Source organism: Palaemon carinicauda, chromosome 2 (genome assembly GCF_036898095.1).
Source record: "Palaemon carinicauda isolate YSFRI2023 chromosome 2, ASM3689809v2, whole genome shotgun sequence".
Classification (NCBI taxonomy): domain Eukaryota; kingdom Metazoa; phylum Arthropoda; class Malacostraca; order Decapoda; family Palaemonidae; genus Palaemon; species Palaemon carinicauda.
In genome coordinates, this window is record NC_090726.1 from 89576554 (window position 1) to 89594053 (window position 17500).

At 40.2% G+C, this 17500-nt stretch overlaps 1 protein-coding gene across 1 annotated transcript in view; it reads right to left on the reverse strand.

Annotated features, from left to right (window-relative positions):
* Window positions 1-17500, reverse strand: part of LOC137618319 (dynein axonemal heavy chain 5-like) — a 328916-nt gene that overhangs the window by 112675 nt on the left and 198741 nt on the right. Inside the window, exons 45-46 of the mRNA XM_068348490.1 lie at window positions 6667-6863; window positions 5701-5886 (exon numbers count right to left, since the gene is read on the reverse strand). Of these exons, the coding sequence (XP_068204591.1) occupies window positions 5701-5886; window positions 6667-6863 (383 nt within the window). The remainder of the gene's footprint in view (window positions 1-5700; window positions 5887-6666; window positions 6864-17500) is intronic.

Consider the following 17500-nt stretch of genomic DNA (forward strand, 5'->3'; position numbering starts at 1 on the left):
AAGACATTATTGCCTAGCGGTTTCTTACATTTTCATATACACTTCTTTAGGGTATAGCACAACGTGAATAACTACGTGCTGGGACCTGTTCTTAAGTTGCTTACACTTACATTGCATTATGTGAGTTATTACTATGAATTAATCTACGTTTTATAAACATGCATTTAGGTTTCAGTAAACTCTAAGAATCTCCTGTGGGATTTTTTAGGTAAATTAGTGTGATCAAGGACTTGAAGTTAAATACGGTTCATGTTTATGCGTTTAAAAGTCAGAATTATGACGAAGCATGGCTAATTAGGATGAAAAACTTGACTGGCACCGGTGGCTCATCCTCTTCTTCACGTTCTGATCGAGGAGTTTCTGTGGGAGTGACCGTCATGTTGGTATCTGTGGCTGTTTGCATAGGGGGTGACCTAGCTCCGCCCCAAGTGGAGGCTCGATTATGGCGGCGTAAGGGAATGATCTCATCCCCTTCTTCATCATACATTGGTAGCTGTCCTTCCAAGAGACTTAGGGCCTGCCAGAAGTTACGACAACGGTCATAATTTCTTCATATCTTTAGTGTAATGTATTTTCAAAGTAATATAGAATATAGTCAGGGTCATTATGTTTGGACTTTAACTTTCGTTGGATTTTTCTTGAGTATAAAAACTATACATTTTGGGAAATCTCATATAGTGTATGCAATCATATAAACAACGCTTCCATTTGTCTTAAAGTCCCATATGGCCTCCATCTTGAATTTTACAGAACGACTGCCGCAAAATATGCTTTCGTCAATATCTGAGCTTCTAAATAACATAGAACTTTTATTTTGGCAGCTAAACTATAATTTTCAAGGCTAAAGAATGCAATACTGATGCTTACAGATGTATTGAGACATTTGTTACAGCAGTGCAAACACTCAATTTCCTAAGCCAAAATCATCATTAGGCTATAATAAGTACCAATCACATGGTATGTTTATCTAGTGGTCTGATTATTGTAGTAGACCTATACTATGTATGCTGAAAAGTTTACTGTACCCTACAACTAAGTTGGTGGATGCTGTGTTATAATTTTGTTTTTATTTTTCAGACTCTAAGCATGAGTGACAAACCACAAGTTACTGAAGAAGTTAGTTGTTATGGTCAGAAGTCTCAACTGGAAGCAGTGTATGTTGTGCCAGTCTGATGCTAAACAGCATGAGTTCCTGAACATCCCCGGACAGACTCTTACCAGCGTGTGCTGTCTGTAGTAAAAGAGGGGGCCAGTGTGCATACTGTCAAATAAGTTGACGCACGATGATAACAACAAACTTTACGAATAACAGACTGTATAGCAGTTGCTATGCAAATGCAACAAACAAAAGACCAAATCTAAGGTGTTCAAGACTGTCATGTATATGCATTACCTACTGGCCACCACACTGGGAAGAAACGAGGATAGAAAAAAAGAAGACCTGATATGAAAGAATAAGATCCATCAACATTTGGTTTTTCTACCCCATTCACGAGGTCTTGAACATGTCCCCTGGATAAGAAATAATGTTTATTCTTTCAGAAAGAGGTAAAGACAGCAATGCTGGGAAATCTATAAAAAGACATTTCTGATGGGAAAGGAACCAGTCATGGAAAGAGTACTACTGTATACCAGAAGACAAAGGTTTATGGTAAACAAGTTGCACTACATATGAAGATAGGCGAAACCCAAATTCCATCTAACACTTCATAACATGTAGACATGCTGAACTATAACAAGCCCAAACCCCAGTTTGCCAAGAGAACAAACCACTTTGTCACCAGTGTGGGAATCTCATGATCCTTTCAGATGTCAAAACTAGGATGAATCATGCTACTGCATTATCCAGCAGAAACATTGAAAAATATTCAAGGATGGGCAGGATACAACTCACTGTTGTCTGAAAGGAAGGCACTGACCCAGGTCAGAGCTCTACCACTTTTTTGACATTCAAGTGGTCAGCCCTGCTGACCGTGATCATACAAGCAAGTCAACTAAGAAAGCTGTCTGTTGGTGAAGATCAACCCACTGTTATTTCCTTTGACATGACTCTCTATGAGAAGGTGGTCCAACAACTAGATGGCAGACCTCACATAAAATACACAGATATTCCATTACATGTTGTTATGGCTGCCTTCCGTGCTCTTGGTACCCCCATGGAGAAGTATGGTATTGAAGAATCTTGGATAGAAGCTGAAGTCTATGTGACTGCAACAACAAGGAAAATCCTGAAATATACCCATTACAAGCATGCTCTTTGTGACCACACCTATTCATCTGTAGCTCTCTATGAAATAACACTGGAGGAGTTCTTTGAGGACCATCCACATCTGAAAGAGGTCTGTCTGAAGACAACAGAGTGAGTTGAAGCTGCCTGTTTGGAGGGGAGGTAGCACAAAAAAGCTGATTCTGTAAAACAAGTAAACACCAATGGTGATGTCATCACAGGCTTCTAAGAAAGGGTGAAGCAGATCCAAGAATGCAATATTCCACTGCAGAATGGTTACCATAAGAAATTCGGTGGCCAGCTGAAAGCAACCATGACAGATTCCCTTCCAGCTCCAAAGGCCATCATTGAGAGGGTTTGCTGCCAATGGAACACAGACTGTTCTTCAGGCAAATGTTCTTGCAGAACAAAGAAATTATCCTGCACTGATCTTTGCCAGTGCAGCAGTAAGAGTTAGAAGGATGAGGTCACACAAAACAAGCATGAATCTGAATATGATGATGGCGTTGCTGATATGTGAAGACTCCTTGGCTACATTAAAGATTAAACTCATTGTGTCCTGAGGAACATAGTGGTTCTTAATGGACACTAACGTAATGGAACGTTCATGTCTGTTAACTTGTAAAACATTCAGTAACCCAAAATAATTTTGTCAAATAAGTTTATGCCTGCATCTAGCATATTTATTTTGATAGCATTGGATTTCTTGGTGCTAAAATATTTTATTTAGCCGTCAAAACATATTTCTAAGTAACTTGGAAGCTAAGATATTACTGAAGAGCCTTTTCTTTTATTTTTCGCCAGTTCATTTTCCAAAATCTAAGATGGCGGCCACATAAGAAACAGGGCAAATGGAAACATTATTTTGATTACTCCCAAAATTTATAGTTTTGATACTCTCCACAGAAATCTGGCGAAATTACACAGTGAACCTGACAAGTATCTGTTTTGTTCTTAGATAAATAAATGTTAAGTGAAACTTCATTTTGTAAGATGCCCATAAAGTCTTCGGTGCGAATGACGCTTTCTTCAGCAGGTCGTCTATATCTGCAAACTGTAAAATGGTTGCTGGAATGTCATCCCACTGTTTTAATCGATGATACAACTTAGACTTACCTGTAAACTTCATCTACTCAGAAATCTAAATGCTGACCTTCATGAATCTTTCAAGGTAAAATAAAGAATTTAGCTACAGATCAGTAACCCTCCTGAAACAAATAGGAACAATACTAACATAGCCTAAAACTTTTTATCTGTTTGAGACATTGTGACATTTCAGTTGCTTAGAATATGGGGGAAAACAGTGGATCTGCATCATATGTTGCAATGATAGCTGAAAGCAAAATGAATCATATAAATATATATCTTAACAAAATAGAATTAAAGTAACCTTATATTGAGCATAACTGAATTAGTCCTATTTACGCTTAAAAATCAGGCAATATGTTTCACAGCCAATATACTATTCATATACAGCTTTATATCTAAATTTCAATCATCTGTTGTAACATTAAAAATAAGGACTTTGAAAATTTATGTATAAATTATCAAATCAGTACAGTTTTTATGTTCAAGAATTGTGCCAGAACTCTTTTTATTTACATTTTTTCTATAACAATGATATAATGACATTAATTCACTATTCATGATTAACTAACAATTGTGGCTAGAAATCTTACAAATTTTTTCTATTGTAAAAATATTTTGGTAATAGTTTTATTGTAGTAGAGACTTGATCATGATGATAAATCCCACCTATCTAGTCAACAGGAAAAAATGTAAAGCCAAGTAAATTATTCAAGGAGGAGGCATTTTATATGAAATGTTCTTCGATTTGCAGTAGCCATAAGTAAACATTCCCCATCAGAACCGAGGTAGAAAGAAACACGTTGACTCTGAGTGGAGAACATAAAAGATATAACTATCGATATTGAATATTATTGCTCTGCATTATTGCTACACTGTAGTACCTCGGTTTATGAGTAACTCAGAATACAAGCAAATAAGTATATGACCATATAACAAAAATTTTAATTGGTTCACGAGTATTGTATTGGTCTGTGAGCAAAAAATTCCATCCGTATGCACGTTTTTTAGTGGACAAGTACTGTAAAAACAAGACTATCCCTTGATGCACAGTATTTCTAGTGTAATGAAATATTATCTGCAGGTCTTTATTTATTGTGCTTTAAATGTTTGATATGAGTTGGTATATGTCTCTATGAAGTAATGCTTTATACAGTATTAACATTTACATGGGTGAGTGCAATCAGTTTTTAAACTAAGATTGTCTAAAAAAAATTGGGCATGGGGTCTTGGTGACCTCTTTTTTTCCTATTATAATTTTCTTAGAGGTGAGGTGATAGATGAAAGCCATTAGGTAGTTTGTAGAAGGGAAAATTATCAAATCTTTGGAGGAAGGAAAAATAAAAAATTACAGTGTTAGGGAAATTAGGATTTGAGGTTCAGAAAAAAATAAACATCCCAGTACAGGTAAGTTATATTATTACTGTATTAAGCCAGCTGGTAAGACCAGCTCATCGGGGGCACTCTGGCAGGCTGGATTATTGCTCCACAAACAGGGTAACCTCAATCTACCCATCCATCACCAAAGCTCTCATAAAAATTGACATGGACGCCATTCACATTTTCTCATGATACCAGCAAGGAATGTTGCCATATAGTAATTTTTTCCTCTAATTTTTCTATAAATTAAATAGATTCACAGTGTTATCTCCATTTTTAGTTGTATATTATTAATTTTAATTTATTTTCATTGTTAAGTGTTGTAACCTGTTCACTAAATAACACTATAAACTTTAAAAAATGAGCGTATATGTATATTAATGAACGTGTGAGATCCATCAAATGAATTTCCTTTATATTCTATGAGAAAAACTTCTTCGGTTTACAAGCATTTTGGGTTGTGAGCTCGCTACCAGGATAGATTAAACTTTCAAACCAAGGTACTACTGCTCCATAATGTTTGGCTAAATATAAATTTTTTCATTTAATTTTCCCCTCAGAATGAAATATATTATTCAAATTAATAAAATACTTTTAAATAATATAGACACAAGGGATATGCAAAAATTATAATATTTGAAAATAAAAATGCCTTTGAATAAATGTTTGCATTCCGAGGACAAGGTTCCCCCATTAGATCAACCTAGAATCAGTTATTGATACTCCAAAAATATCAATGCTATGTCCTTGAAAATGAGCGAATGAGATATAAAATTCCGTAAAGACTTCATCCCAGTAAATGCCAAGAAATATCAAATGTTATGTAGAACTGTTAAAGCCCACTCTAGTCTATATTTGTTTCCCTTCCTAAACATGCCATTCTATTATCTATTTTTACAGTAACGCTGTTCTTAATGGCTTACATGAAAAGGCTGAAAGACTGGTTTCTATTATCATCATTACTTTTTTCTTTTGGTAGAGGACTTGGTTAAAAATTTTCTTCTTACTTGGGAAATAACATTGGTTTGCAGAATAGGAAGAACCAGCTGTAGGTTCTGCTTGACCCATGTGAACAGGGCTTTGAAATGCGAAGCAAAAAGATCGCTTATCACAGGCTGTTCATAGTGTGGACGGGATCGAAGCCATGACTGTAGGAGGGGTTGCCAGTCCAAACCAGAAGAACTCATGTAGACCTATAGGACAAGAAGATAGGACAACAGTAGTATACAAACATGTAATACCATATTCACATTTGTGGTTTCAGTAAAAGTTTATTCTATTATATAAATGTTTCTAAAAAATAAATCAAATATCAGCGTCCACAATCCAACGCATTACAGAAATCTGGTACGTTTTACAACTAAATTGAGACCAATATCTTAATATCTGGTTCCGTTTAAAATTTATCTTAGTTTATATCAATCACAATGCATTACCAAAATTAATCAAATAAGATCCAACCTAATCATATCGTAACAGACATTAAATTTCTTCATTTTGCAAAACGATTAAAAACATAAGCTTTTCCTGAAATGTATCTGTCACTGCTGTTTCGGGTATGAAACAATAAGTCGAGTTTATTTCCTAACATTCTAATTCTAAGAAAGAGGCTATTTGATAAAATCTGTAGTTTTCTTTTACAAACCAGAGTTTGATAACAATTTCTCCGGCATACAATTACTAAAAGGCATCAAAGATATAAAATGGTATTTTTCTACCTTTGCTTCTTCTGTTATTGATAACTTATCTTTTCAGTGTTATTTTTGTTCAATTCTGCTTTTATTATTCTATGATATTTTTATTCATATATTCGGTTAATTTTTGTGACACAAAGATCGCAATTTCTCAGAAATTTGAGTATAATCGGTGTTGCAGGGTGTGTGCCATTGTGAAGCCATGATGAGTATATTTCAACATAATGCAGTATTCATTTTCATGGATACGTAAATTAAACAATTGTATGAAGTAAATACCATTCCGTTACGCGATACAGTTGCTGGAGAAGCGTTGTCGATATTTGCCGGCTCGAAAATCACTTTGCATGAGGGGGACATTGGAATCCTGTCTCCATTGGCCAGAGTTAAGGTTTTGTTGTCATCTAGAACAGAGTTAAGATTTTCGATCCAAATGGCATCTACTGGCCCATCTAAAACAAGCCATATATGTTCTCCTGAAAAAAAAAAAGGAAAATTGAAATGTATCATCTTAGTTTCTTAATTTCGGAAGAAATTGGTTATGATGTATCCACGATTCTTTTTGCAAGAAAGATTTTCGATGAAGCAATGAATAAGTGTTGATATAATTTTAGAATAAAAAAACCGTTTATATATATATATATATATATATATATATATATATATATATATATATATATATATATATATATATATATATATGAAGGGGATTTGAAAATGTTTGAAATATGGAGCAGGATTTTTATATTGTATTTCATTAGTCTAGGGTATAAATATCATCAATACTAGATACTAAATACTGTCAATGACGTTCGCGAGGCTAAAATGTTTCATGAGGCTGAGAAGACTTCATAAATACTAGGGAGCTTTTGTATTGGTGAATACTGTATAGACCAACTATGCACAGACATTATCGTAGTTTGGAAAACTGCATGCTAGCTGTAAATTGAATTTGTTCTTTGTTATCTCGTGTCTTGTTCGTAAGTTCTTGATTTATTTTATTCCTGTATTCTTGATGAGGAAGTAACCGATTTTTAAGCAACTTTTCTTTACATGATTCATGTACAGTACTTCCGTAAAATGTTTTTCGTCCGTAAGGAATGTTAGCGAGGAAAACTGTATAATCTACAAATTCTATGAAGTGAATTTAACCTATGAATCTATTCACCATACATTTAAAAGCCTAGCCAAAAGGAAAGAATGGAACTCATTTTAAAATGACCCTTATTGATATTCTCTCCATATTTCCGGTAACGAATAAAGTAGCTTTGCCGGAAGAAAAGATTTTTGGGCGGGTGTTGTGTGGTCTCAAAGAACTTTCATGTTAAAGGCTAGAATAGGGAATCTAATACGACCTGATTACCAAAGAAATATTATTTTTCCTGTCGCTGTTCCAGTGTAAGATATAGACGTGTGAAACACTGACTCAGTGTGTATACAGTAAGGTAGATCTGCAAGTTCGGGCTCATTTTGAACTTGCCGCAGAACCTCGGTAGCTGAACATCGAATGCTATGAGTGACGTCATGCACGGTGTCCTAGAAAAAGAATAGGGAGCCGAAGTCTGACGTCAAACTACCACATGTTGGTTCACAACAACCGGTTCAGGAGCCCATAGACCTAGGAACTTGCCAGTGTTCTAACACAGCCACCCTTGACTTGACTTTTCCAGTCATTATCCCATTTGAATAGGAAAAGAACAGTATATAATCTGAATTGTAAGCTTTTTTAACATGCTCTATGTATTTTTTGTCATCAGAAAAGTAGTAAATTAACTGCATTATGGTGAAGGCAGGCATCCCCCACGAGCATCCTTCCAGACAATGTTTATGCTTGAATCAGTTTGGCTGTTACCATGGTAACTGGCGTCATGACTTAGGCTCTATTCCTTTCATTCACCACTTCTGACCGCATGTCACAACAAACCCTCAACATTCTCGATTCGTCGCTGATCCCTACAACATCGTTCTTGCTGGTCGTGTGTGCTTATTTTTTCAGAATGACTTTGAAGAACAATATTAAGCTAGGTACCAAAATTCAGCTTTTCTTCCTTTCGTGGCTTAACTAACGAATATAAGGCATACCTAAGTTAATTTTTGACATTCAGTAATTGGGGCTTGTTTACCATTGTATGAAGAGCCACTGGCTCTGTTGGGTTTGTTAATGCTCATTCACAAAGTCCATTAAATAGGAGGTCGGCTCAACAGTGAGTGAAAATGCGTTTCCTTTGCACATGACGTTACGTGTCGAACAGTCTCCCCTGACGAGCACTGACTCTTATAGGTATTAACTAAGACGATGGAAGGATGTCTTTTATAGTAAATTATCTCTTAAGGTTTTGCATTTTATTTTGTTTAACCCAAAGTGCAAATTGTTCATATTACTAACAAACCTTATGTTATTTATGTGGATTATCTCTCGCCGAAGCTGGAAGGTAGCCATTAAAACTAAAAGTGCGAGGTAGCAACAGTGCCTAACCGCTTGTGCGGGTAGTCCGGGGATGGCTGGGGGGTACCCAGCCGCCTCTATATATACTTTCATGGCAATGCACATCGCTGCAAGCAGGGTTTGCCCTGTTTAGAGTATAGGGAGTGGTTTGCCTCCCAATTGGAGAAGTTTGGACGGCACAGAAAGAAGAAGGCTAAGAGCGATCTTTCTCCCTCAGGGGAGAGGAAAGTGCGTTCTTCTTCTCACACCCCAAAACCTCTTTCTAAAGCTCCTTCTTGTTCGAGCTCTTCCGAGGGTCGATTGAGCATGAGCGCAGACCATTAATTCGTTTGCAACCCCGTGGTACTGGGGGTTAGCTGCTTAACTTAGAGGAGCAACTTCACCTCCCGCCGCCACGGAGCCATTTTCCCTTGCAGATGTATTGCAGGCGTGGCCATCCCTAGGGGTTCCTTTCTGCCCCCTCTACGGAGGATGAGCTGCATTGATTCCTTTAGTGTGATGCTAGGAAGGATCCTACTCCAGAGCACACAACATCCAACGCTTTGGAGGTTTGCGAGGTTCATCTGTCACCCTCTCCTGGACCTTCTACGCATGGAGGAGGTGATCGCTCGCGTTCGCCCTTCGACGGGTTCCTGCTGACGACAATCCTACTCTCCATCCTGGGACATCGTTGTCCTTTAACTCTAAGCCTTCTGTTCCTTCCCACAGGTTAACTACTGCAGTGTAATTGTTCACTGGCCACTTTTTTTCTTGGTAAGGGTAGAAGAGACTCTTTAGCTATGGTAAGCAGCTCTTCTAGGAGAACGACACTCCAAACTCAAACCATTGTTCTCTAGTCTTGGGTAGTGCCATAGCCTCTGTACCATGGTCTTCCACTGTCTTGGGTTAGAGTTCTCTTGGTTGAGGGTAAACTCGGGCACATTATTCTGTCTTATTTCTCTTCCACTTGTTTTGTTAAAGTTTTTATAATCTATATAGAAAATATATATTTTAATGTTACTTTTCTTGAGACATTTTATTTTTCACGTTTCCTTTCCTCACTGGGCTATTTTTTCTGTTGGGGCCCCAGGGCTTATAGCATCCTGCTTTTCCAACTAGGGTTTTAGTTTCGCAAGTAATAATGATAATAATAATAACAAGAATACTTTGGCTGTAGGTGATGATCTTCAAGAGGCCAGCGCTCCTTCCACTAATGGTGCGAGGACGAGTTTCTCCATCTTCTTGTCCTTAGGGTCACTTTTTTCCTGATCGTTGTTAACGACAATCTGAAGATCATACAGATGGTAGGTCATCGCGATCTCAACGCTCTTCATCCAGAAGGCTTTCTTGCTCTATAGCTTCACACTCAGGAGACCGACTGTCTCAACACTCTCCTCCATACACGTACCTCTTCTTGAGGTAAAGTCTTGCGATTGTGTTTTTCACGATCACGAGCAACTGAGTCTAGACCTAGACTGGACGCTCGCGTTCTAGATTGCGAAGATGACTCTCACATTCACGAGGACGAAGCTCCCATTCATGAGGGCAGCATTCACGCTTGCGAGGGCGTCGTTTGTGAGAATGATGTTCACGATCGCGAGGGCATAACTCACATCCACGAGACAGGCACTCAGGACGTTCATGCCGTTCTTGATCGAGGACTAGACATTCCCGATCACGAACAGTACTTTGAGTTGACGATCAAGGTCTAGATATTCCTCGTCTAGAGGAAGAGGTAAGCGTACACGCAGTCCATCAGCATGTCGCTCCTCAACCTGTCCTTCTCTGAAACAACCCCGGCCAGAACTTGATCCTGAGACCGATCATTCTACAGACAGGCGTCCAGCTAACCCACCTCCAAGTCCTTTGCTGTCTGGGGGGCTTTAGTGCAGCATTTGCTAATTAACACTCTACAAAGCGTCCCACCGCGTCCCTTCATGACTCGTTCGCCAACGCTTAAGAGGACCATCCGCTATGGTGTTTGACATAGCTTTTAAAAATAAAAAATAGTTTTATTATTTATATGTATGCAGAAACATATTGTACATGCTCTCTAGAAGTTTCAGCCAATTATTTTTTACAAATAATGAAGATAAAGCGTTCTTTAAATGTTGACGTTATCTTTACTGCGTCGTCTGCATGACTGAGTTTGACAGAATCGTCTTTGCATGTTTATTTTTGTATTTATATAGCATTTTTTTCACATACTGTATTTTGAAATCTCGTACGACTGACAGAGTTGGAAGGCATTGGTAGAAGGTAGGCGAACACATAGTTTCCAAAGATGTATATAAATTACGTTGCATGTGTGTTTGTTTACATGCAGTCTGTATGTACATTATGTTTTCACAGCGTCCTCGTGAACTTTATAGCAAGGCCAAGGTTACTTGAGGTCAAAGAAAGAACAAAAAGTAAGCAGAGAGTAAAAAAAAAAAGAACCAAAAAGAGAAGGAAAAATGAAAAAAGAGTACAAAGCTGGAACATTCTAACTAAAACTCTGGCAACAATGAGAGGCCGCTGGTAACTCATGACATCCTTACACCAAATGTATTAGTAAACTTATGATTTATATACCTCGTTTGGGAGCTTTCGTGTAGGAATAACTAATAAAAGTACAAAGTAAGGTTATCATAATAATGTTATCTTGATTTTTCAAGAAAAAAGCGAAAATTTATAGCAAATTTTGGGGAGCTCATAACTCAAAAACATACTTATTCACAAATAAGTACATTTTTCTCATTTACTTGATGTTCGATTTTAGAGAAAAAACCATTGAAAAGAGGAATGAAAATATCACAATTTTTTTTGCAAAAGAATTTCATTTTCCTTTTTCTCTATTTTCATGATTATTCTACGTCTAGATGAAGAAAGTTAAGAAAAAAATCATTTAAAAAAAAGAAAAAAGAAAAGTGAAAATTGGTCACAGAGAATTATTTGATTTATAAAGAAGTTTTGATGCTATGATTTTCAGTACAATTGGTGTCATATTAGTGAGTAAAAACGCACCTAAATTTTTTTTAAATCATGATTTTTGCCAATAAATCTAAAAGTTGTTGATCAAATGATGAAGTTATTGATCATGTGATGAAGGTCTTACATATGTCTAAAAAATATAGAGAAATTTTGTATTTTGAATCGTTAGAAAAAAAAATGCAGAACGCAGCGGACGGTCCCCTTAAAGTTGCCCCTACTTAGACGCCCTTATTGCCGACAACGGCTGGCGTAGGTGGTCCTCTGAAGCAACAGGAATGCCCGAAGTTTCCTCCATCTAGTATGACTCCTAGTGCTCATGTTACAAGCACTTCTACTAGTGAATCGCACCCATTGTCGCGTGAAACTCGCGATTTTGCGCACTAATATCGTGATTTCACGCGCAAATCAGCGATTTCCACAAGCGATTCACGAGTATAAATTTCTGAACTGCGTGCATGTGCGGTACTAATACCTCTAGCTCCGTCTCCGGCTTTTACCATCTCTAGCGGCAGGCTATACCCTTTCCAAAAGGGTTTAAGGAACCTCCTAATAGGTATGCTGACGTGCCTATTAGCTCGACCGTCCTCTTCGTTTTACAAAAAAGAATCTCCTGTTGCTGCAGAGACTCTCTGCTATGTCTGGGCAGGCTCCCTCAAGGGTTCCTCCTAGGAGATGTTCTCCTTCTCCTGGATTCTCAAGGGAAACCCAGAACTTATCAAAGGGTGATGAGCTCCCTGCAGGGATTAGTACCTTCCTAACTACCCTACAGAAGTCCTTGGGTGTGGCTCCTCCACTGCCACAGCCCCCGACTGTTCCAGTCAGGGCTACTTCTTGGATTCCCTTGAAGTCTGACTCGAACTCGTCTCATAGGAGTTCTGACCCTAGAAGGAGACTTTAGACGGACCAGGCACAATGATCTTCCCCATCTCGATCTTGTGCTGAGGTGCCTCCACCTTCTGATCCTTATCTGGTTAACCTTCCCTTTACTCCCGTGAAAGCGAGGGAGACCATGATTAAGAGATAGGAGAGGGGGATGAGAAGCATAACTCCATCCCAAGCCAATCTCATCCATCCTAGAATGAGTAGGGACATTGGCTCTACCAGGGAGATCTCTGTCCATCCCTTCAACGCTCTAGAAATTGAGGGTTTCCTTACCTCCACCTGTGGAAGAAACTACGACTCCTGCAGCTGAGCCTTTGGCTATTGGTGTCCCTAGACTCTTGCAAGTGCCTCCTTCCAACATCTTGGAGGAATATTTCCCTGTACAAAGGGAATCTAAAGACTCCAAAACCAAAGCCAAGAATGCCAAGGTAAGGGAAGTCCGTTTGTCAGAGGCCAAAAGGAGGTTCACTGGGGCAGGTCCTTTAATCGATCCGGTTGACGACACTGACCTACCCTAAGCTCTAGATGTGAGCCTAGAGGTAGATGAACTATTGGACACGGATGACGAAAATCTTCCAAGAGCAGCTAGTCCGAACTTTAACTCAGAACATGAGAGACGAGAGTCGGAACATACCTTTTGGCAGGTTGTCTCTTGCATGTGGACCATCAATGGGGTGTCAACTCTTGGTACCACCACCCAGGAAGGGAAGGGTATGGTTCTTGATGAGATCTTCGAGACCCAGAAGCCCCCTAAGAATAGTATAGCTTTGCCTTGGTCAAAAGGACTGACAGCCGCCAAGGCTATCGTTCAGACCGCCGGAACTTCCAGTCCTTTAATTAAGGACATTTTCCTCCTCTCGGTCTTTACTGCTTCCTTTCCTTTTACAAAGGAAGTATTATGAGATTGAGGGGGAACCGCATTCCACCATGTCCCTTGACCCTTCGGTGGAATCTCTAATAAAGGGTTTTCCGACTCAAACCCTCTACTCTCTGAGAGCCTCCCTCTCGGCAGTTGAGCTCCTCAACATAGAGAGAGGCCCGAAGTACGCCATGCAGACAGCTTCGTAGCTCGACGTATGGTTGGGGTCCTTGGGCTTCATGGCTTGCTACCACAATCTTTTAAAGGAGTCCGCTAGGAAGTCTTTGGAGTCTTTCCTTTTGTCCGACCACATTGTCAACTTGTGGGCGAATGCTACACTCAAGAGAAGGAAAACTGCCAAAGGTGTAAGTCTCACGTTTGAGGAATTACACCCTTGAGGGTTCATCTCTCTTCATTCCTGAGGAGATTGCGAGGGCTGCTGAGTGATGGAGGAAATCGTCGAACAATTCTCTCCTCCTTAGGCCCATGACATCAAGGCTTTATGGAAGACCATCTCAGTCTTCATGTGGTCAGCAGGCTATTTCTACTCCCTCAACTTCTAGGTCCTCAGGACTTACTAAGGTGTCCAGACGTCCCTCTCAGTCCAAATGCCAGACAGGAAACAAATCCTTCAGAAGAAAGAAGGGAGCAAAAGAGAATGGCAGAGGTGGTCACTCCGGCTAGGAATGGCAATCCTCATCACCTACCTCCTGTGGGAGGATGCCTGCAGTGCCACTGGCAGAGGTGGCATCATCACTGAGCAGATCCCTGGATGGTCAAAGTGGTTGCCATAGGGTATTGCGTCCCATTCATTCAATCTCTCCCTCCTCTGATTTGGGATCCAGTACACTTAGGCTTCTATGAGAAGGGATCTGCAAGGAGCTGGCCCTCCGGGCCGAAGTCCAGACCATGCTGCAGAAGGGCGATCTCAAAGAGGCTGTGGATGGGGCTCCAGGCTTTTATAGTCGAATATTTCTAGTGAAAAAGGCATCTAAAGACTGGAGACAAGTCATCGATCTCTCACCCCTGAACAAATTTGGTCAACAGACTCAGTTCAGGATGGAGATAACAGACAAGATCATCCACTCTGGATCTCAAAGATGCATACTTCCAGATGCCAATCCTTCCATCCTCAATGAAGTATCTCAGATTCATACACATGGACAGATTATACCAGTTCAAGGTTCTCTGCTTCGGTCTCCTGACAGCACCTCAGGTCTTCACCTGAGTGTTTGCCCTAGTGTCATCTTGGGCTCACAGGAACAGCATTCGTCTCCTCAGATATCTAGATGATTGGCTGGTTCTGGCAGACTCAGAGTCGACCCTTCTTCGTCAACGAGATATGCTTCTCGATTTTGTCAGGATCTGGGGAGTCTTGATAAATCTCGAAAAGTCATCACTGCTTCCTTAGCAGAGACTGATATACCTCACCATATTAATAGATACCGTCCAACAGAAAGTCTTCCCATCAGACGAAAGAATACACCTATCCTCAGAGGGGAAGATCTACCGGCACAGCGTTGGTTGAGTCTGTTAGGTCACCTAACCTCTCTCCTCCGTCTAGTTCCAAACGGTCACCTCAGGATAAGATCCTTGCAGTGGCAGCTAAAGTCTGTGTGGAGCCAACACTCAGATCAACCGGGTACTCGAGTTCCACTTACTCAGTAACAAGTGACGGACCTGCTTTGGTGGGTGGCAGACGAAAACCTTCTCTGAGGTCAAGATCTTCTCATCCCACCTCCGGGCTAGATGATCTTTATAGATACATCAAAAGAAGGATGGGGGCCCCACTTGCTGCATCACACAATCTTCGGTCTCTGGTCAGAGTAAAAAAGGTACCAGCACATATATCTCCTAGAGATGAGAGCAGCATACCAAGCTCTTCATCAGTTCCAATAGTTCCTGGCAGACCACTCGGTGGTGTTGATGAACGACAACACCAAAGTAGTGGATTACATAAACAAACAAAGCGGTACCTTTTCTCAGCCTCTATGCCATCTTGCAGTAGAGATTCTTAGATGGTCAGAAGAACTTTCGGTGTCCCTATCAGCTCGCTTCATTACAGGCAAGAGGAATGTGCTCCCGGACAATCTGAGCAAAGTGACTCAGATAGTAGGCTCTGAATTGTCTTTGAATCCTCTGATAGCCAATAAAGTCCTGATTTTGTGGGGTTCCCCAACTGTAATCTTGTTCGCAACATTTCTGACCAGCAGGTTTCGGCTGTACTGTTCTCCAGTTCTGAACCCTCAGGCTCTATGTCAGGATTAATTTCAGCAATGGTGGGACAACATCGACGTGTACGTCTTTCACCCGTTCTGTCTGATGAGAAGATTGCTCAACGAGACCAGAGAATCCAAAAACAATGATGACCCTCGTAGCTCTGCTATGACCTCATGCAGAGGGGTTCTCGTACCTCCTAAAACTTCTAATAGATCTACCTAGAGAACTCCTCCATGACCAGATCTATTCAAACAACCAACCACAAACATCTTCCATAGAACTGTGCAGTCGCTTCGACTTCATGCTTGGAGACTATCCAGCGTCTCCGCTCTCAGAATGGCCTTTCACAACAAGTTGCTGAGAGAGTGTCCAGATACTTGCGTAAGTCCTCAGCCTATGTGTACCAGGCTAGATGGTCAATCTTCTATGGCTGGTGTCATGGAAGAAATATCTCTCCTCTCGATGCCTCTAGTCCCGTAGTAGCGGAGTTCCTTGTATACCTTTCGATCTCGGCGGTGAAAGGCTATTGCTCTGCCTTGAGCCTCACCTTTAAGCTGAAAGGAGAGGATATTTCCTCTTGGTTGGAACTTTCTTTACTCATATGGAGTTATGAGATCACTTGCCCTCAGTCAGAAATCAGGCCTCCTCCCTGGAATGGGGTTTGCATTTTGGGGTCCTTAAAAGCACCTCCCTACGAACCATTACGCCATGCAACTGACCAAAACCTCACTTTAGAGACGTCATTCCTGCTCGCTTTAGCCTCGGCAAAGAGAGTCAGTGAACGTCATGGTCTCTCATATGACATTGCCCATTCAAGGGGATGGGGGGAAGTAACACTCAGCTTCATACCCGAGTTCTTTGCTAGGTCTCAAAATCCAGGGGGTAATGGACCCTAGATTTGGGCCCTTTCAGATTATGAGTCTATGTTCTGTAACCAATGACCCAGATCCATTGTTACTGTGCCCAGTGAGGACATTGCAGCAACACGGCCCTGACAAACATTACTTTTTGCTGTCACCAGAAGGGTTAAAAGGAGGATCACTAAGAGCACTATTTCATCCTGAATACGCCAGGTGATTGAAATAGCTCTACAGTAGTCCCTGATCCATCTCCGGCTTCAAGACCTACACTCCTAGAGCCTATAATGATAGGGGCATCAGTATATCTCTGGCATTAAACACAACTTTTCCTTGCTTCAGGTATTACAGGCGAGCATGTGAAAACGTCAAAATATATTTATAGCCCACTATTTAACCCACAGGAGATACGATACGTTTACTATTGGTCCTCTGGTGGCTGCTTAACAAGTGGTTTAAGAATACCTCGGGCTCCTTGTTGGACAAGTAGCAGTTGGTTGAGGGCACTGGTTACCCAGGTTAAGACTGGGATGAATGAGAGTATGTCTGGCATTTTCCTTTCTTCCTTTTCCCTTCCCTTGGGGTACAGCACCATGTTTCCCTCCGCAAGCTAGCTTTAAATTTAAGAGGTAATTATCACATCGCTTGTGTAGCCTAGTATAGTCATAAATTTATATACTGTCCACATCCCCGTTGTTTCTCGTGAGATAAGCAATGGGAAACGTCTATGCTAATTTCTATATAAACTCGGAATGTGTTAATGCAAGACGTACATAGCTCTCTTGATAATGAATTACTCAGGCCGCTATCATACTCCCTTTGAATGTTCAGCGAGATGTCAAGGTTTTCCCTAGACCACAGTCATATACTGTACTAGGTAAAACCAAGTCAATGTCC